General features: G+C 32.4%; 1 protein-coding gene across 5 annotated transcripts in view; it reads left to right on the forward strand.

The window, feature by feature from the left end:
- LOC118204674 (recQ-mediated genome instability protein 1-like) overlaps positions 1–22892 on the forward strand; it is a 122214-nt gene that overhangs the window by 60421 nt on the left and 38901 nt on the right. For all 5 annotated transcript variants that reach the window (XM_085823559.1, XM_085823558.1, XM_085823556.1 and 2 more), the window contains 3 exons: positions 6185–6318; positions 6409–6691; positions 15930–16071. In XM_085823559.1, the coding sequence (XP_085679685.1) occupies positions 6185–6318; positions 6409–6691; positions 15930–16071 (559 nt within the window). The remainder of the gene's footprint in view (positions 1–6184; positions 6319–6408; positions 6692–15929; positions 16072–22892) is intronic.

The following is a 22892-nucleotide window of genomic DNA, read 5'->3' on the forward strand; positions in this document are numbered from 1 at the left end:
TTTTTTATGTGTATGTTGTCGCCAATAAAGTCTGCTTGGCGAGATTTGTGCCGAAAATTACACATCGCGACTTTCAAAACATAGTACATTATATTATCTATTTACATGACTGAGCTAGTTAAATCTAGCATCGATAGATAGCACCCATGGACCTTATAAGAAATAGACTAACCCAAACGGGTTTTCTCCCTCGTCTGAGGCATTGCCGGCTGTCACCTTGGAGGAGTAGGGACGACTTGCAGAAATTTAACATTGGTTGCCTATTGCAGCATGTATAATTGTCAAGAAAAAGCTGGTTGTAGTGCCTCATTTCACAAATTAGAATTTCTACATATTGATTTTTAAAAATTTAGCATATTCATCAAGCATAATTAACATTCCAAATAATTATAAAGCTATTGCATGCTTTCAGGACTGGATATTTTTTTTAGCTTTTCCTATGCTGTAAGGAAATTTGTAACTACTTCTTTTAGAAAATAATATTTTAAATCTGAACTAATAGAAAATTTCAAACAAGCAATTTTCTTTTGCAATTTTTATGCTTTTTATTGGTATAAATAAGTAAAAATACTAAAATATTTAAAAACGAATTTTTGAAAATTTTGTTTAAAATTCTAAATTGTGCTGCTTTTTTCAAATTATAGATGAATATTATAGCACAATTTCTATAAAGGAATTTTATTTGAATTATATTTCATAATACATCATAGTGATAAACACTTTTGACTCCTTAAAAATTTTTATACATTTAATTCTAATATTAAAATTGTATTTAACCATAATAATTAATTTTGCTTGTATTTTATAGTGATTATTTTTTTAATTTATTTTTAGTTCTGCATAAGATTTTTTTTATTTACTGTTAATTTAATTTATTAGCCCAAAGGGGCAGTAGCCTAGAAAGGCTGTTAGTTTCGAAGCGGCATTTTGCGCTGTTTTACTATAAATGTCCGTGTCTCTTGCAAATTGTTTTTACCAAATATTATCGCCCTGTATTATATGTAAAGAAATTAAATAATGAAGAATCTGCATGAATACATGTATGTTTCTCGCAATGTGACAAAAACGACAGTATCTGGAGCCATCAAATTTTGAATAATGTAATCCTCCACCCGAACATAGGCATCTGGATGGCCGAATTTTGAATTTGTTTTAATCTATTTCATATTTTGTAAAACTTTAACGAATTTTTGATTAACAAACTCAACGAGTTCAGAGCGAGCATTGTACGGAAAATAACAGTTTTATCTCCAGTGCGGAAATTCTAAAGATATGCTGTTTTCAAATGTATGTGGTTTACGGGCGAAGAATATGATATTCAATAAATATAGGTAACACACAAAATTTTAAAAAAAGAGTGCTTCTAGATTTTATTTTATCTTTTTTTCTTTTTCCTTCATTACGCTCAGAAAATTTTATGTTCCGAATTTTATGAATTATTAAAATAACTAATCCACTTTAATGTTAATAATTTAGGGATCATATAATCAAATAAATATGATCATTTTGTAATGTTATTATAGTTTGGAAAATCACTGCCTGAAAATGTTCATTAAATTTAAAAAAAATTATCAGATCTTGTTTAATTTTACCTTATTTATTTCAAAGCATCGCGTTCTATCAATCTTATTTAATTTTACTTTATTTTTATGCAAAATTAAGTTCATAAATTTTGTGCTTAGAGTTTTAATGTTTTGCCAAAGTAAAGATGTTTGTGCAAGAATTGCGCGTAAAAAAAATGCGCTATATGCAGTAAAAAGTACTTTAATGAGATATATTAAATCCTATTTGGAAAAAACTGTGGCTTTCATAATCTCATCACTCTACAACGTATCACATTTAATAATTAAAAAGAATTATGTGATATAAACGCCATAGATTTCAGTGTTAAAGTAAACCAGATCATCCGTACTCTTTCTCGCCGACATGTCGGTGACACGCGCCCCGCCCACTGGGTTAGTCTATCTCATAAGGTCCATGATAGCACCACATTAGGGTGACTTTTCACGATCTGACGCTTTGCTCTGCCCCATTTGGTTTGTGGCCACCTCCTTCTGCAGCTTCAGTTATGAATAAAACAAAACCTTAAAAAATATTTTACTTCTAAATTCAACATTATACAGTTGTCCGTGTTGGCTAAATGTCCTATCGCCTAAATGTCCTTATCGGCTAAATTACCTAAATGTCCTTATCGGCTAAATGTCCTGTCGGCTAACTGTCCCTGTTGGCTAAGTGTCCTTGTCGGCTAAATGTCCTGTCAGCTAAGTGTCCATGTCGGCTAAGTGTCCATTTCAGCTAAATGTCCTGTCGGTTAAGTGTCCCGTTGGATAAGTGGTTGTCGGCTAAGTGTCACGGACTCGGTTTCACTAATATGTCAGTATCCTTTCTCTGAGCCATGCACCCACAAATGCAGACATGTGGGTTCTTTTGTGAAAACAGTGAACTTAGAAAAGTCAGTTATCAATGATGGTAGCTGCTATTTTGCTTCATGCATTTATTTCATTCAAAACTGTTGAATTTATAGAAAAAAAATTGTAATAAAAGTGCAACAATGTATCAGTTTACTGACAATATTTTATTAATAAAATTGCAATTAGTCATGAAGAATAATGTAGCAAAATAAAAAAGCTTATGAATTGATTTTCATTACATTTAATTTTCTAAAATACTGTAAGTGAATAACAAGGCTGGATTAACTATTAAGCTATATAAGTGCATGTTTAAGGCTTCAAAGAAAGGAGCACCAAAAAATTTCCATTGGCAGTTTTACTTTGGTAAGCTAAATCAAAACTGACAGATAGAAGGAATGAAGAAAAAACTGGTGTAAAAATAGGAGGGGATGCCAAAATCTTTTTTAAGTGTTTTAGGCCTCTAAAAGTCGTAATCTGGACCTGGTGAATAATATTACAAAATGTGGAAAACAATCTTATACATAAAGAAAACAAATTGTATTTACAACCTAACACCTTAAAGAACTGTTAAAGTTCAAAAAGTAAATATATATGAATATATATACATACACTGGTCATCAAAACTAAAGGATAATGGTAGAAATAAACATATAACTGATACTTAATGAAAAATTATTAAAATAGAAATCTGTACAAAAGTATTACTTAACATAAATTACAATATTTGGCAGTTGATTATTTGCAAAATATTGAAATTAAACCAAATTTATGGAAATTAGGAAATGATGAAAAAATTAATTCACCTCTTATGGAAAAATTTGTTCTTTAATATGGTGATCTCGGAGAGATCTGCCTACCTCACATCTTGATTTCGTAGACTTAACCAAAGTGTTGATCAAGTCTTGTGGAATTGCATGCTGCTTTTCTGAAAGTGTACTTTTTGGCTCCTGTAGGGTCTAAGTAGGAATTTTGCATACTGAAATTCGGCGCTGTAAGGCATCCCGTACATAATCAATCTGGTTCAAATTGGGTCAATAAGATGACCGGTTAATTCGAGTTATATAATTTATTTGCAAGTGTTTTGATGCCATGTATGCTAGATGAGGCCAAGCATTGTCATCCATTAGCAAAAACCCTGGGCCAGCAGGCCCGCTGAACAGTCTAATTGTGGTTCCAATACCTTGTTTACATATCTCTGAGTGGTTACAGAACCTCCTTGAAGGATTTGCAGCTCAGTGTGGCCATTTGTCATGATTCCTTCCCAAATCATTAAATTGTGGTCGCGAAAACGGGATATTTCACTAACAAGGGAAGGCAAGTTGTGTGTTCCTTCCTCTCTCCAGACCAAAACATGTCGAGTCGCCATTCAGATTATATCTGGGCTGATCATTAAATAATACTTGGGCCCAGTTGTCTTGGTTCCATTGAACATAATGACTGTGCCAGTTTAAACAAGCCCCTCTGAAAGTTGGAGTGAGTGGGACACAGACCATTGCTTTTCTCGCATACAGTCTAACCTCGCTAAGCCTTCATACACCTAATTGTAATGGTTAATTTGAGTTTCCGTGGCAGCATAAAAGTCTAAAACCAAATCCCTTGTAGTTGCTTCACAGTTTCTTCGAGCTGACAGCAACAGAAAATGGTCTTCTGATGCAGTTATTGCTCTTGGTCGCCTTTGATCAGGTTGTCTATCAACTGATTCAGTCCTCAAAAAGCAGTTCTAAACTCTTGATATGACACTCTGAGGGATTTTCAAATCGTGGCAACTTCCATTTGTGCTTGACCTCCCTCTATTCTACACTTATTTGTCATATTGGACTTTTATTAAATTGATGCCTTTGAACCATAAATACTGAATACTGATCACTTTGAGAAACCATATTCACTTTAACCAACACTACAGACTAGAATTCCATCATGAGTACATTGTGCTCCATATTATCAATCACTAAATTCTTCCTATTTCCGTTGCTAAAGTTTGCACGGAATTTCAATTTTGTGTTCAGTTCTAATTAACTAACATAAATAATTACAGCATTGGCCATTAGTTGCAACATTAACTGAGTATATTTTTTCTCATTATCCTTTACTTTTGATAAGCAGTGTATGTATATAATTTTATAAAGAAATACTAAAAGAAAAAAATTAAGGAATTTCAAAATTTAGTTTAAAAGGACTTTAAAAAAATTAAAATCCTGCACACTGTCGCTGCATACTGCAGCTAAACCAAATTTGAACTGTTGATGATTTTTAGGATGATTCCAATACCCCTTAAATCAGTATCTTTCTGTGGAATCAACAGTGATTTTAGTTGTTTTAATTGTTTAAATTTACTTTTTATTTATTTAACATTTCTAAATTACAAATTTCCATAATACCTTTACTCTCTAACCTTTCCTTCACATTTCCTAGGAGATAATCTTAATCATTTATATATATATACATACATATGTATACATGTATAGCTAAAAAATCATGAGATACCTGTTGTTTGAAAAAAGATAATCTACCAGATATTCAAGATTTAGAATTTAAAATCATATTAAAATAATACCCTGTTCAGAATAATAATGCCAGATTGTAGGGAAAAAATTGATGTGACTCTACACTGTCGTAAATTAATGTTTGTTGTATAGAATTTTTTGCTCTTATTTTATATATATATATATATAAACAGCCTTAATTATTAAGGATGTAGTTGTGCATTTTTTCATATTCATGAGGATTGTAATAACATTGTATTTACGTGTAGTGGTAGTGCTTTCTATTTTCTCAGGATACTAAATCCATGAAGTGAAAATGATAAACATCTCAAAGAAGTTTCCCTTGAGGTTTTTAGGGTGGTGGGAGCTTACATTGTAAATTTTGTTTTATAATTTGAAAAAAATTCTCTATTCCTACAAAGAAGTGATTAACCAAAGGGAAAAAAAATTAAATCTGCTTATTTGATTCCTTTTCTTAAACACTTCAAACCCTGAGTAAATATAGAGAAATATAGTACACTACCACATGTTTTCACTGTTCTATCCAGTTTCCAAATGCTGTAGTTGTACATATTGTTTGTTGTATTAAAATAAAGTGCCATTTAAAGGATTACTAAGCCTCTCTTTTCTGTATATCTGGCAATAAATCAGCCATTTAATTTTTTGAAATTATGACCTATTTTTTAAACTTGTTTAACAGAATTTAGAGCTTAGAAAACGTTACTGCCATCATCCAGATTTTTGATTTGCATATTATTTCCCTTACAGCTTGAACTTATTGATTTTTTAAATAGTGTTTTATTATGAATTATTACTAATTATATTTCCCTGTTGAAGATACATTTCTTAAATTGTAATGTAATTTAAAATAGTTTAGGTTGATACTAAATTTTTCGGTGGCCGTAACATAATTATAAATAAATGTATTTGGTGTCTCAGTCAAGTTAGGGAACGGCATTCTGTATTATAATTTTCAGTACTGATGTTTGTTTATGTTCTTTGAAATACTGCTCATTTTTCATGATTATAAGTGGGTGTTTGCTATGACAGGGCTCATAGTACATTTAAATGGTATAATTTATAAGAGATTCAGTTGGAATTTTTATGAATATTTTCATCATTCTTCTAATTAATAAAAAAATTGTCCCATTCCAATGTATTGCATGCCTTGCTATAAAAAATTATAACTTTTTTTTATTATAAATTATAAGACTTGAATGTATTATGAATTACATCAGTTAAAAGTATTATAATAAAGATGTATTTTTATTATTTTTTGGCATGACATAGGTTTTAATTCAAGGGCCTGTAGATTGTAGATTTGGAATATTGCTGCTGACAGCAGAAAAAATTAAAATTTTAGGTGGAGAAGTAGAAAGTAAATTGAAACGCTTTTCTCGTGAAAGCATCTTAAGAGAAGTGCTGTAAGTTGGTTATTAATTTTTTATGTGTTTTTTTAAACCTGCTAAATATAGTGTTCCTTATTAAAGTTAAACTTTTTTTTTCCCCCTAAGGCAACTCCCTATTGATGATGGCCTGGAAGCATTAAACGCAATAGGCAACGCTGAATCATCTGCCAGTGTTGGACAAAATGCTGATCAGTTTCAAATGAATAGTTCTCTTAATTCTTATACATCACAGATGCGTGAATTTAATCATGCAAGAAACGTACAGGCAAGTACAGCAGCTGAAAATAACATAGATCATTTTGAAAGTGATGATGATGACTTTGATCAGTCTCTGGATTATGAAGTTATTGATGAGATAGAGAAAATAAACAGTCAGAGAGAAAAACCAGTAAGCTTAAGTATATGCTTCTTAATCTTTGAATAATTAACGTTTTCAAAAACTTTTCTTAGTTGGTTCTGTATAAGTTATTGATACTTTCTATCATTCTATTCCTCTAGTTGTTGATTGATTGTACACACGACCCTCGCTAGTTTGTCAAGCTAAGACATAAAAGATGACACATATTTTCAAAAATAGCAGCACATCAAGAATTACATAAAACAGTAACCAATTAATAAAATAAAATATGCCAGAAATATTCACAATAAAATACTTGCCTCCTTTTTTTTTCCCCTGTTTTCCTCATGTACATAGTGATTTGTTTTATTTTAGTTTAAAAAACACCAGACATTGCATAAATGTGCCATTGTGCACACTTTTGTTTTTCCATGTACACAGCAATCTGTTTTCACTTCAAAAAAATCAGAGAATTGTATCAATTCTGTTCCATAAAATTTGATCGTTTATGACATACAATTCCATGGCATGTGGATTTTTTCTTTCTTTACTGTTACGCAAAACACCATATGTCTGAAGAAATGTGATGCTTTCTCTTTCATTAGCTGGCAAACTTCATAGTCCCAATATGATTCCTTACAAGAAAAAAAAAATTTCACTCAATGAATGCAACAAGAACAGACACTAATGGTCATCGAATCTGAAGGTGGAACTTGATGCTCGTCTGCTGTGCATGCTCATACATGGTTTGCCACGTAAAAATATTTTGGTAGCATCATGGGTTGCCTGTTTTAGTGTCATATTGCATTGCTTCATGAATACTTTTCAGGAGTTTGTGGATAATCAGAAAATCCCAAGTTAATCAATCCATGGGTCTGTTTACGATTTTATTTAAGATGATTTTTTATATCTATATGAATAAAGAGAAAAACATCTTGTAGATCATGCTGAAAAGTTAAAGAAATTTAGAAATTTCCAAAATTTAGTTTTTTAAAGGCTTTAATTCCAGTAAAAAGATATAATACATTTTCTAGATCAAAATGACAGTTAGAAAAATTCTACGCATCTATACAAATCTCTCTACATCAAAATTATCAATAAACATAGAAAAAGTGTTCTACCTTGATGAAACTTGATATGTGCACTGAAGAGACAAGTAAGAAGTATAGTTGACCTAATGAATTTCAAGACCCTGGAAGTTTAATTCACTATATCCAGTCCAATGAGAAAAATGGATTATCCCACTAAAGAATGTAAAAACTGAATGATGAATCACAAAAAAAGGGAGGAGGAAAGAAAAAGAAAAAATCTAATTAATATTGTTACTTTTACCAAAAGAAGTGAATAATAAGTTTAATTTTAAAAAGTCAAATTAAAATTAATTCCAGTCATTATATATTATGTGCAGAATTATGGAACTGAATTTGTTGGTCATTCTTTTTCAGTTTCAGTACCAATTAATAATTTTGCATGGTAAATTACTTAGCATAAGCATCCTGGATTGGATCTTTGTGTTCACATCTGTAACTTAAAAAAAAAAAAAAAAAAAAAAAAAAAAAAAAAAAATGTAAACACTAAAAATAAATAACAAAAAATATTGATTAATTTACTTTTAGCAACTTTTGAATTTAAGAATAACCTGTCATTTTTTGCTGGTGTGATGCAGATTGTAGAAAATTTTTACCCATATTTTTATCCAAAATTTGAGAAGCTTCCATCACTTCAATTCTGACAGTTTGTGTGATGCAAACTTATTAATGACATGAGTTGCAAGCTTGCTATCCAGTGTGGTAAGGAATTCACTTTTCATATATTTTCCTCAACATTTCCCTTAGCATCAGAAACAGAATCTTCATCAGCACTTTTCCTTTTAATTTTTGTTGCAGTATCCAGATTTCCTATAGTCCTTGAAAATATTTAAAAGTCTTTAGATTTTTTTAAATGACTTTTGGGCCTTAAAAGTCTTTAATTTGGTCCAAAACTGGCAAAAAATCCTTAATTTTACATTTTGGAGAAATATTTTTTGGTGATTCATTGACAAATATGAACTCGAGGGGTTATCATTTGAATTCTTTCCTACTTCTTTCCTACTGTGGTGCTCGAATTTTTAAGCAGGAGGTACTACCTATACTGAAACATTTCAAATTTATTTCTTTTTGGGGAATAAAGAGTTCATAAAATATTATGTCAAAAACAACTTTTCCCATTTTAAGGCATGAAAGAGAGAGAGGAGCCCCGTTCACAAGAGCATATTCGACCGGTAGCGAAAACCAGTTCTTCCAATGTGTCCCATTCACATAGACAAGCATTAACTGCCTCGCCGAATTGGAGGTAGAACTTGGTTGAATGTTCCTTACCTCTCGGTAGCAGAGCAAATGGGGAGATTTCCCGTACTATACTGCACGGTTCACTTAATTTTAGTTACTGCTCACTGGACTGTCAGCGAAACAATCGTGCTGATAGATGTCTGGGGATGTGATAGCATCCCCTCAAAAATTAGATAGAACTGTACAAGATACGGAAATTATAGACAAATACAGACAAGGTTATCTGATGCTAGGTATTCCAGAAATATCGTTCAAATTAAAACTAAAGTTAAGACAAGTGCGTATCGGCTTCAGCACGACAAGGGATTCGGTACCTTCTGAATGATTATTTTTAAAAAATTTAAGCATTTTCATCTGATTTTTATGAATATTATTAAATGGTTTTGTGAGGCAAAATAATTTTAAGCTGAAAAAAAAGTTTTTGCTAGTAATTTTTTTTAATTTAAATTTTTGAAGAAAAATTTTACAATTAAAATGTCTTTTTTCTCCTACAATTTTCAATGTCTCCCCCCAGTTTTTTATTGTATTTTATTAGAGTGTTTTTAATAACTTCAAGGAATGATTTTGCAATTAATGAATTACTTTCTGAGAAAAAAATAAAAATACACTTTTATCTAAAATCTTTAAAGCAAATATGACCTCAGTCACATTTTCATTTCAAGTAATTTTTCCTTTCAGTATTTTGCAAAACCCATCCTTGTGTCTGTATATAATTTTAAATAAGCAGTAAAAATAATAAATAATTTAGTCCATACCTGTATATGTTTTAGGACTTTAAGTAAAAGGATTTATTAAAAAAAAAAATGCAAAAGCTTTCTCAGTTTGCATTTACAGTTTAAAGAATACAAACTGTCTAAATAGACATTTAATCATTTCAAATCTTTAAAATTTTATTACTGAATTTCAATACACACATATATATATAAATCAAACCTAGTGCTATTTATTCAGTTGGTAAATATAAACATAAATTACAAGCCTTTTTTTAAAACCTTATGTGGCCAGAAACATTGCAAAAACTCACAAAACGCAAGCAGAATTTTTCTTTGCCTGTTTTTGTTTTGTAAAACACGTTCAAAACAATTTTAATATATAAATTAATTATAATATTGTTGCATGCATATGGGTTTGTAATAGATTGATAATAGTTCGTAAATGATTGTCATTGCACTCAAAACCGATAATAGCTTAATTAAATTTATTTTATCAACAGAAACACTTCAAAGTTCTGGAATTTTCCACAGAAATACTCGTACAAGTGTTTAGAATATCACTAAGTATAATCAGTAGTTTATGCTTCAATCTAATAAGAATGTTAAACACAACGGAATGCAAAACGCATCTTAAGAGAAAGTTAACTCAGAAATATCTCCAATCTCACGCTGAATTAACAACTGGCAACAATAACAACTTATATAGCATAAATAATGTCATAAAAAAGTGTGATATAATGAGATCATTACTTTGAAACTGATGTTTCAAATTGATGCCCAAGAAGAACCAATATTTCCCATTCTGCTTCATTGCATATCTTTCAAAAAGGTAAAAAAATCATCCAATTAATTTCCTTTTATCATTTTTTTTAAATGCTAAAAGTTTGTTTTATAATCTGTGAAAATGTCGGAAGTTTGTAACCGATATATTTTTAGATATGAAATTTTAAAATTAATGGGTGTCAAAAAGTCTAAAAATATGAACGATTTTCAAAAATTCTCCCAAAATATTTTTTTTTTAAAATTATGCTAAAAATTTCATCTAATTTTTTTTTCCTCCACAGTGTGTTATGGTGCAAACTATAATATTCTGAGATTCTCAGTTTATTTGTTAATATTTGCAAAAAATCGTCTCAACTTTAAATCTGAAAAAAATCTAATCCTCTAAAAATCAAAAGCGTGACACCGCATCCACAAGCAGTGTATGTACAAAGTTTGAGTTCTATATCTTATCGGGAAGCAGTTTAAAAATCCATGACCATCTTTTAACCATAGCGATAAGCACCAAGAGTGAACTAAATAACAGCTTATGAAATAATAAATATAATAATTGAAAAGCATATATTTTTCAGGAACCATTACAAAAGTTCAGGTACCAGTTGCGAAAGTACAGATTACAAAATTAACAACAGTAAACAACGTTAAAAATGTGTAAACAGTTAGAAATCTGCCAATTCGGAGACGTGATTGTTCACAGAGGCTTAGGTGTAAAGGGAAGGAAGACGGTGATCTTCTGAACGGGTCCTAAAGACGAAACTCATCTTCTCTTGTCTCCTTTTTCTCCTCTTGCTAGCGGCAGCTGTGCGAAGGAGCGTTGCATGTGAATGGGACTAGGGGGTAAAAAAGGAAATTCTTTCTCTTGTGCCTCGTGAGACATATGCGTGTCAGAATAAGAAGACTGCTATATGCGTGTTGCGTGTATAATTAATAATGTTTTATCTCATATTTTCAACTCTCAGCAGTCCAGTATACAAAGCATTGAATGAAATACTGTTGCCAAAACCACATTTCTAAATGAATGAAACTATTCAAAATGATGCAATTTAATCAAAAAATATCAATTTAAAAAAAAACTGATTTGAATTTTGAAAAAAATCGCTTTGAGGTGTACTGGCTTTTGTCTAGATGCACCTATGTACCTGGATCTATTAGCTTATGCGCAGCACAAACAAAAGACACACACACAAACAGACTATTTTATTATATGTAGAGATTATCCTAATATCATTTTGGAATCAGTATCATAAATTGCATATGTAATTATGTTAAATAACAATTTATCCTACTTACGGATTTATTTTATTCTTAGAATAGTGAATAAAATAAATTAATATAGCTAATTGCTTTCATTTATCCAGTTTTCTCTGCTTGATAGGTCCTTAATTTTTTCATTAATTGACCTTAAAGGTCTTTAATTTCTATGCACAGAAATTTTTATGAATCATGACTATCTTCTCATGGAACAGCATTATCATCACAACTGAAAAAAACGTCCTGTCACATTTTGAAATGTAATTTTTTTCTAGAAAATTAGCGACAGGCAAATCCTTATTTTCGTCTTTCTCTGCGATACTATCTGCTAGACCAGCATACTGAAAAGATTTCTAAGGACCTTTCATGAATTGGTTTGATGAAATATTAGTCAACAAGAGGGGGGTAGATAAACAGAAGGTATCCAAATGTTATCTCAAGCTTTATGAACTATCGCCAGAGCAGCAACATATATCGAGTTTTAATGAAAGTTTCCCGCCACTGCAAATATTGTCAGCATAAACAGATTGTGTTGGTGTGTTTAATCATATTTTGTCAAATGATTTTTGGCATTTGAAAAAAAAAACAGACTTGCTTTAGAACAGTATGGTGTGAAATTTGTAAAAAAATTATCATTATCATCAAGTACAAGGTGTCTGAAATGGAACTATCCTGCTGCTACAGAATGTGACCAAATCATGTGTATAGCTTTAAGTAGTAATGTTGTATGATATGATACTGTGAAGGTGTGGTACCGAAAGTTCAAAACCAAGGACTGTTACATTCAAGAAGCAGCAGAGTGAAGATCAGTATGTAACCACTCAAGAGCTTGCTATAAGGAGTTAGACGTTAGTGCCATGTTCTGGGTATCACATGAGTTGATGTTAATGAGGCCTGCCTGCAAGAATTTGTGGAAGAAGATCAGTATGTAACCACTCAAGAGCTTGCTATAAGGAGTTAGATGTTAGTGCCATGTTCTGGGTGTCACATGAGCTGACTCAAGCAGATAAAGACAGGCGTGTTCGGGCCTGCACTGATCTACTTGAATGTAACCAATGATAAATGTCGCAAAGTGCAGTTTGTGTAAAAAAAATTATGCTTTGTATCTGGTGGAATTGCCGTGTTATTATCCTTAAACAGTATCTGGGAAAAGGTAAAACTCTCGACAGTGAGGTGTACCGTGAGATACTAGTCCATATTGATGCTGCTATCAAAGAAAAATGTTGAACTGAGTTCTGGCACAAAAGAGGTAATGTTCCATCAAGATAATCCAAGACCATGTGTGTTTGCATTCACTGGTTGGACTCTGTAGAGTCGAATGGCATCTTTTGCCATACCCACCATGTAGCCCCAACGTCGTGCCATTTCCCCCCCCACACACACACACACACCTGCAGCTACATCTTGCTGGTGTTATCTTCCATTCTGCACAGGACGTCTGAATTGAGGTTGATCTGGTTTTGGACTCGCCACCAAGTTTCTAGGCCTAATGAAATGAAATTGAAAATCTACCAAGACACTAGCAGAAAATCATAGATTTTGGTAATTACTACAGCATTAAAGGTCTACTTTTTTGGTTTCCCCCCCACACACACACACACGCTAACGTTATTAAGAACGATTTTTGGCAGAAAACTTTTGTTACAACCAGATATTTCTACTTTGAGAGATGTAGCCTAAGTGATGTTGAAGTAACCATCCTTGGACATTGTCTGGGAGAATATATACTAATTTTTTTTTTTTAATCTACTTGAAAGACTATACTTGCATTGCAATATGTGTTCTAATTACTACGATAGTGAATAAAGAGGAAAATATTATAAATTATAGTGAATAGGTGAGTATTTTTGTTTGTTTGTGTTTGCCAATTTTGTTTGTATTATACTTGTAAAATAAATATATGTTGAAAAATATATCTAAGACATACATTAATAGTCACAAATTTTAAGAGTGATTGGTTTCATTTCTCTTTAGCTTTCCTTTAAAAAATATCATGATTGTAATGTGGATAAAATTGCTCTTGGCTTAGTGGACTAAATTTCAAGGAAATGTGTAATTTCAGTGTAAACATTGCTAGAGAGTAATGCAGTAGATGCTGAGATTGAAACTATTCTTAAATTGTAAATAAAAAATCTGGTATGGACACCATGTGACATGTATGGTCTATTAAATAATACACACTTTTTGCTGTACTTTATTTATTTCCTTGAATTTTTCTAACTTAATTAACTGTTGAAACAAACTGTTACCAAAGTTGAAAGTGACATAAAAAATAGCAAATTTTGAAATTAAATATTCGGATCAATTTTTGTCATATAGGAGTCAAACTTCTTGTATTTTTATTTTTTCATAAGGAGTATTTTTTAAATTTGACATTGCCCAAACATGAATATATTTGTCATTTAAAACATTTCTATTATGGGAAGTAGACTATTACCAACATTTGCAAAATTAAAGGCCAGGTAAGGGAGTGGGTATATATGTGATGATATAATTTAGTTCATTGCAGAAATTTGATATGAGGTGAGTGCTTGAATATGAAAGACATTATTTTGAAATCATGGACGAGTGAGATTAGATCACTGAAAATATTGATTACGTAGTGAAATATGCAAGAAACGCTTGAAGAATCACAAAAATCACTTGATAATTTAAATATATCTTTATTACTTTGCGGGAAATCCGCACACCACAGTTTTGATGATGACACATTATATTTTTAATTGAAGCAGCCAAGCAAGAGACATCAAGAGATGTAGAAAGTGTAGAGAAAGAGAGAGCATACCAAGGATCAAGGATTATGTTTTATGGAGTACCTATAATTCAAAACCATTTATCGTCTTTTCATCATGATGTAATTACATAGTTTAAAGTGTGAGATGCAAATTGCTGCCATTCTGTTTTGAAAGCATGAAGCGACAGTATTATTTCTGAAGATCAAGAATAAAAAAATATTTTGGACTGTTTAAGTGATGTGTAGCTTTACGATACGATTTTTAAGTGTGTTCAGTAAGCTTTATGATACCAAAATGATGTTTATCATTTTACAATCTCTATCTTAAACCAGTCCCTCGGCCATGTTTTTCTACTTAATTGATTTTTGCCACCTACAGCGTGTTTTCTCATATCCTGCCAAAATTATTGCATATATATGTACTTTTGGTATTGCTGATTGCAATAAAAAAGGGGGATGCACAACTAAATGTTCCATAGCAAAACTTAACAGCTCCATAGCAAAACTTAACATTCTATGTCTAATCATTTTCGAGTTATGCAAGATACATAGGTGTATATGTACAGATATCATGAAAAAATCCATTTTGAATCCATTTTATAAACTGTTTTGGAACAAAGAGTCCTTTATTCTGCCCACATGTACAGATGTCATCCAAAAAAATAGTCAAAAATGGATTCGGGAAAAGTCAAAATGGATATTTCCATTGAAATCTGATAACCAAATTTTTTTATGATTACAATACTTCCTGTACTTTATCAAGGAAGTAAAAAATCAGTGAGACAAAATATCAACTTTTTGGATTTTAGGTAAGGCATAATGTCTGGCACAATAATTATTCATATAATTAGTAATTTAAATGATTTGAAAAAGTTTAGTATAATTTAATGGGAGTTTAAGCTTTAAAGACATCAGAGGATAAAGAATGTGTGGTGATTGAATATAAACTTTCAATTATTACTTTCAGTGTAGATATTGTTATTCATGACTGCTGTTTAACCATTTCTCTCCCTTTGATGAAAATAATATATGGATTGGAAAGCATATTATTCCAAGCTTCTTCCACCTGGACTAAATAGTTAAACTGAAGTTAACATTATAAGTAATAAAATGTCGTATTATTTCATGTTCAAAAAAAGTTTGCTGAATTTAAATGCTATTTTAATAAGAATCATCATTCAAAAATGTTTAAAAGTTTTTGTGAAAAATTTAAACATTTCATTTTGGTCAGCCGTCAGAATAACATCAGAAATATTAATTATAGAAATAGTTTTTTACATTCAGTCAAAATTACTGAGTAATAAATTTCTTGAATTTGGAAGAAAGAATGTTTTTTTAATGTTTACAAAAGAAGTCAATTTTTTTGTCTAATTCATTTATTTCTTCATGATAGTGTAGCAATACTGTTATTCCTTAAACAAAATAATTTTTAATTTACCATTTATTGATGAAATTATGTTTATAATATTTTTCTTATAATTTAGAGCATTGCCACAGTAAAGGAACCATCTGAAGTTTGGCTAGAAGATGAAGATGAAGATGTAGTTCAGGAAATGATGACATATCAAGATGAAAATCCAGGATTTGAAATGCCTTTTGAAAATTTCAACGTGAGCGCAGATAAAAGTAATATATAATATATACACATAAAATATTTTTGAGTGTTAAAGATTGTTCTGTAATAATCTCCATCTATATAAGAGATTATAATCTTTTGAAATCTGTGGGAATGGTACTGACTGCTTGCAGCTATCTTAAAGCATTGGATAATATTTAACAGTTCAGCATGGGTAACTAGATGTTTTCTGTCAATCTTAGAAAGGAGTGAAGGAAAAAATATTTTCTTGCAGTATTGTCTCTCATTTTAGTCTTTCATGTGAGTTACCACCATAAGATTTAGTTAATTAATTATGAAGGCTGATATATTTTTTTATAAAATGCCGTTGAAAAGTCTATGCCAACAAAATAATTCTTATCTATTGGATACTGTTAATATTCTCCTATTAAATATTTGGGGGGGGGGGAGTTGCGAAGTAAACTTGTTTTGAATAGTTTGAAATGCTAAAGCAGTTTTTACATTTTTATCAAAGCGAATGTGATGAATTCTTCTTTCACTAAAATTTGGGTTTGAAAATACAGTCAAAAGTCTTTAATCCGGACGTCCATAATACGGAATGATCTATAATCCGGACCTCAAAGCTAGAAACTTTCTGCGCATGTTTAAACACATAATGCGTTTACGCATGCGCGTTTAATGTATAACGGACGGTATAAGCTAAGCTAAAATTATCTAAGTTAAGGATGCAGATAGCATTCTTCCTTAATCTTCTAATTGGATCCGGCTTATTATTTTTTGCAGACTGTTAGGGCAATTTTATAAAAGTAAGCTTGAACTTTCGATTATGTCAAAAAGAATTTCCAATTCTGGAGCTGCCAAAGGATCTACAAAGCGAAAGCATGTTTCGATGTCCATCAAACAAAAAGTGGAATTGTGGCAAAAAATGGATAAAGGCATATCCTTTGTTTCTCTAACCATTCCGAAATCTGTTTATCAATTTCACGCTGCTCTGCGGGGAAGGGAACGTCGCGGCACTCAATGAACTGGAAGTTGATCTGTCAGCACTATCCTATCTTCAGGGCAGATGTTTTTATTTTATTCGACTTATAATTCCTTACCTAATACTAAATGTAATACTAAATAGTCTTAATACTAAATGTAGTATTTCATTTCGATGTACTCCATCTTTGATATGATTTAAATCAAATTCCTCGTCATTATAAATATCACGAATACACATCAAATAGTTTTCTGGTTTTAATTTTCTAATTTTGACTATGCGTAATGTATGCTTTACGCATGCGCGCGTTGAAAGAAATGTTTAATAAAGTAAACAAATAAATATTAAGCTTTGTTTTTGTAAATTTTGATACCCTTTAGATCATAATTGCTCTTTATTTCATAAATTATGGTTTCATATTTTTAATTTTATAATTTCTGCATGCCATCTTTCCAGATTTACATTCATGATCTATAATCCGGAAAAACCGATAATCTCGAATCGCCGAAGTCCCGACGAGTCCGGATTAAAGACTTTTGACTGTATGATGTTTTTTTCTTTCTTCTTTCTAATAAGATCACCATGTTACAAAGAAATGCTCTTATTCTCTGTTTCTTATTAACTTCAGCCCTTTTTTCTTAAAAATGTATTATTTAGCTTTTGTATAATCCAAGAGTATTCAGCTTGTTTTGCTCAGATCCCAGAGATGAAATTTGTATAATATAACAAAAAATGAATGAAAGGGTGTATAATTTGCCATTTCATTCATTAGAATCAATAGAGGTGACAATAGATGTCAATAGATGTGACATTTAATTTTAAAATGAGAACTGCCTGAATGATTTTTAAGTGGATGTGACTGTTTACTTAAAGTAATGATTTCACTTGCTTGCAGAAAAGACATGATATAGTTAGTGTCCAGACTTACAGCATGCTCTTTATGAAGTGCCAAAAGACGCCTACAAACCAAAAAAGTCCGTGAGTCAGTACCATGCCAGTTTCTAGTTTTATAATGGAAACTATGCCATTTTTAAACTTTCATCATTTGGCACCACTACACTGACTACCAATAAGTATTTGGACACCTGTGATAGAAAAGAAAAACTAACTTTATTAAAAATCAATAGTTGGTAGGACCTCCACGAGAGGTAATTACAGCGTGGACCCTCCGGGGCATACTTTCCACAAGTCTTTGTATGACAGCTAGTGGTATTTTCTTCCACTCGGCTTGGAGAAGACATAGAAGTTCCTTCATAGGAAGACATAGAAGTAATTCAGGGGTGCACGGGTAGTGCACCCCTGAATTCGGCAATGCAACTCATCCCAAAGGTTCTCGATAGGGTTCAGGTCTGGACTCTGGCCAGGCCAGTCCATTCGATGAACTCCATTGACACCATACCAAGCCTTGGTTAATGTCGAAACATGACAACTGGCATTGTCATCCTGAAAGTAACAGGGGTCCAACCCGTAAAACTGCCACCCATGAATGGGGACCAAGGGTCCCAGCCCATACCAGGAGAAACACCCCTAGACCATAATTCCGCCTTCGCCAAACTTGACTGTTGGCACAATGCATTCAGGCAGGAGATGTTCTCCAGGTAGACGCCAGACCCAGACCCTGCCATCCGAACAGTAAAGGGTGAACCTTGATTCGTCACTCCAAAGAACCCGTTTCCACTGATCTACGGTCCAATTTCAATGTGCTTAGCACCACATTAACCGAGCAGTGCGGATCCTTTGTGATCAAAGGCTTATGTGCAGCAGCACGACCATGAAAACCAAGCAGATGTGCTTCCTTATGGATGGTATTCATTGAAACAATACTCCCGGATGCCTGTTGAAACTCCTCGCGGATGAGGCCTATCGGTTGGGTGCGGTTCTTCCGAATTTCTCTGAACAGCACTCGTCGGTCTCTATCCCCCAGTTTCTTTGGTCTGCCGACTCGGGGCACATTCTGACAATCACCGCTCACCTTCCACTTCTTAATCACATAGGCCACTGTCGATATTGGATATTTCAGATCGCTAGATATTTCCCTTAAGGATCGGATACATTTGTGATACCCGATAATTATACCTTTCTTGAAATCAGAGAGCTCCGAATTGCGAGGCATCTCGCATGCGACTAAAGCCGATGCTGTTTCCTACACAATATATACCGGCGGAGTCCATGGCGTACCTTGGGACTGCAGATATCGTCATTTGCATAGGTGTCCAAATACTTATTGGTAGTCAGTGTATTAAAACCTATAACTAAAAAAATTAACGAACAAACTGCTAAAAGCTGTTGAGTTGGATATAATGTTAGCTACATAATTGATTAAACTGGTTCATATACACTTTAGTTCACCAAATATCACTCATATTTACAAACTCTAGGTTTTGTCTCAGCTTGGGGCTCACAGTCCAGATTTCAGCCTTTTCATTATGACAGTTTTAAAATAACATGCAGTGCATCAAGGTAGGTCTAGATAGCAATCTTGCTTGCTTGCAGAAAGGTATGGCAAAAGTTCCATTTTCATTCATAAATCTTTGCAGTTCTGTATATGTATATTTCTTCACTTGGACTTTATAAATGATTTTTGAGTTAACCATGTGCAGGTCCTTGCAAGATGATTAAAACGTTATATACAACAGTAATGGTTGAATTTAATAGAAGTTAGAATTGTCTCTGGATGGAGTATATTTGCTATTCTGCTACATGATAATGATAAAGGCGAATGAACGTTTTTCTCCTAATCTTTCAACAACTGAATTTGATGGGCATTTAAAGTCTCCTATCACAACAAGAGATGGCAAATTATACATTTTCCAAAGACTGTAGAATAAAACTGTGTAGTATTACCTCTAAACGTCACTAATTTGCTTTCTTTGGTATTATATTTTGTATATTTTTTAGCTGGCGATTTCAGTGTAAGACATTGTTTTATTTTTTCACTTTCCTATATCATAAAAATCAACTTATAAATGTTATTTCAGAAAATGTTTATATTCAGTGTCAAATTGAAACTGTAGCTGTCTTTTATTAAGAAAAATAATTTAATTCCCTCTGAATGTCTATATGATAAATGTCTTAGAAATAATGAAAAATATGCAATATTCATTGCCATTTTTCCAAAAGACTGATAAAAGATTTTAAGATTTAAAAAGAAATTAATGAATTTCAGTATATTAGTTTTCTATTACGAATTTGTTTTCTATTACAAATTTGTTTTCTAATATGAATTCGTTTTCTAGTACGCTAGTGATTTCTCTTTTTATATCATCATGATCTGCTTCAATCTTTTCTTGCACAGTCTTCATTTCTACTTAACGGATTCTTGACCAGCATGAACTGCTTTCATTTCCTCTTTAACTCTTTCGCATCGAGAGAGTTCAAAATCTCAATTCCCCAAACATCGAAAACGCCCGTATCTAAGAATTTCTCCTGGAATGCTTTTCCTTCCCCTATGACAAATTGAATACTACAGCGCTAACAATAGCCTTGCTTAAGTAAAGCGAGAACTTCTTTCTTCGACGCTTTGACACTGTGTGAAGTTCCCCCTTGGGACGGGATTGCAACTTCGGGCATCAAAAGCTAAACACTGACAGTAAACAAAGGAAAGGAAGGAACAAAGGAAACAAGGAAGCTACTTTTAGTAGTTTCAAAAGAATGATTGACACGTGATTTAATAACGCCTGAAAGCAATGAGTAATGCAGTAACATGATGGGGGAAAGCACTGGGTAGGAAATTATTCAGGCGTTTCGGGTGTCCAGCCGATGTCTGAATGTTTGGGCGTTTGGGGCGACTTCAATGCGAAAGAGTTAATGGATTCTTGGCCTGCTTTCATCTCTGCTTGGAATGCTGCAGTCATCAACTGTATCATCTGTTCTTCCATCGCTCTTGTAATTGGCATTCAAAATCCCACTTCTGACACCAAAATTGTTGTGTGCGTACGCATTCGTTATGAATTAAATGTGCAAGTCCAGTGAAAAATGAACAAAATTTACTATTATCACAACAAATAACACAAAATGCCTAAATTTCCTCAGATATTTGTACAGAATTACAATATCTCACAGTAGTTATCTTTTAGCTTCTCAAACGTTCAACAGAACTAATTCAAAACAGCTAGAGAAAGCTAATCTGTTAATTTGTAACAATCAATAAGAGCAGTTCTCTAAACAAACTCTTAAAAACAGCAACTAACTAACTGAATTGAGAGGTTTTCCTCCTTTTTATAAGCTTCTTAAATCAGATTGTTCTAGCAATTTCTCGAAATCAAAAAGAGATATTTATTTATTAAATGTTAAATGCACATACTCTTGTATTTTTAATTTTTTGGCATAGCCTTCTCTGAATATTCGTCACGCACTGCACTGCACACAGGGAATAAAACAATTTACTGCACGCGCGCAGGGAATAAAACAATTTATAATATTAGCTACCATAATTTCCGGAAGAAACGCCACGGCGTTTACGTGTTTAAAACTTAAATTTTCAGTGGGTGCGGCGTTTCTACCCATGCGGCGTTTAGGTGCACTAAAAATAAAATATTTCCTATGATGGTCATTGTACATAGTTTGGATGGCCTTGTCATTGTGCATAGATTGGTGCTGTTCCCACACAAAAGACCACTCAGTTGCTTTTTGCGAACGTTATTTTGTTTACGTTCTTTCCCTTGAATGGACCTACATGCCTTATTCACCCTAAACGAGATCTTAGAACAATAACATTCTTCCCCCTTTCAAATCAACATTCTCATCAGTTTGAATAGTCTCTCTCCTCTGCCATTCGATGAATCTTCCAGGACCCATCCTCTTTCCACCCCTGCCTTTTCTGCAATTTTTTTCAAATTCCACCTGCCTCGCAATAACAAACTCTGACGTATTTCCCCTTCAGCATGAATGGATTTTTCTTGGCATTCTGCCAAATACAGATCTCATCAGTTAGGGTACAAGTACTTGTTGGATAGTTTTTAATTAGGGAGCGGAAAATTTTTGAAAATGTCTCTAAACGACACAGAAGCTATACATTTCTTACCTTTAATTTATTTTTGAGTTTTTCATTTCATGCATTTTTCTTAACTGGTATGTCATATATCAGGACTTAGGTTGAGTTTTTGCATCTATACGGCCCACGACGATGTCACGCGCAATTTAATCTATTGCGGCTTTAACGCTGATGCGGCGTTTCTGTGTAATTTTAATTTTTATCCCACCATTTTTCTCGAGTGTGGTGTTTACGCTGATGCGGCCTTTCTTCCGGAAATTACGGTATTTAAATACCAAATCCGTAACAATATCTTACAAACCAAATTGAGATGTGTTGGTCTTCATAAAATATGCCTGCTGTTCATATTAAGAATCTTTGTGTTTTTTTTTTTTTTTTTTTGTTTTGTTTTTTTTTTTCTAATAAGATTTGTTTGGATTTAAAAATGAATGTAATTTTGTATGAAATGAAGTTAATAATTTATAACTGCAGTAATATGTGGTTAATAAGTAAATTAATTATGGCATTTTGTACATTATTATTTAATAGTACAACATTTGGCACATATTTAAGGGCTCGGCCATGTAGAGATTCTGAAAGGTTTTTTTCCTATCCTAGTTTCAGCTTTGATTTCAGAGATGATTATTTGTCTCTCAAACTATACACAATTTTTATTTCATAATAAATAATACTTTATTAAAGGAATAATTTTGTTTATCTGAAAGTCGTAGAAGCAAAGGTCTGATCAGAATTTTACTAATATAAAAATGCTGTGTATCCATATGAGATGAAAGAAAATTGGACAATGATTAACCCTTTGTGGCACGGTGTGCCTGCTCTGGGCACGCCTAAAAATTTTCTTCTGTACGCACAGAAAAATTGAGTGAAAAAGGATTTGCAAGTTACTATAGGTTATT

This window comes from Stegodyphus dumicola, chromosome 9 (assembly GCF_044657685.1).
Source record: "Stegodyphus dumicola isolate Sdum_Otavi_A_Nest chromosome 9, ASM4465768v1".
NCBI classification, from domain to species: domain Eukaryota; kingdom Metazoa; phylum Arthropoda; class Arachnida; order Araneae; family Eresidae; genus Stegodyphus; species Stegodyphus dumicola.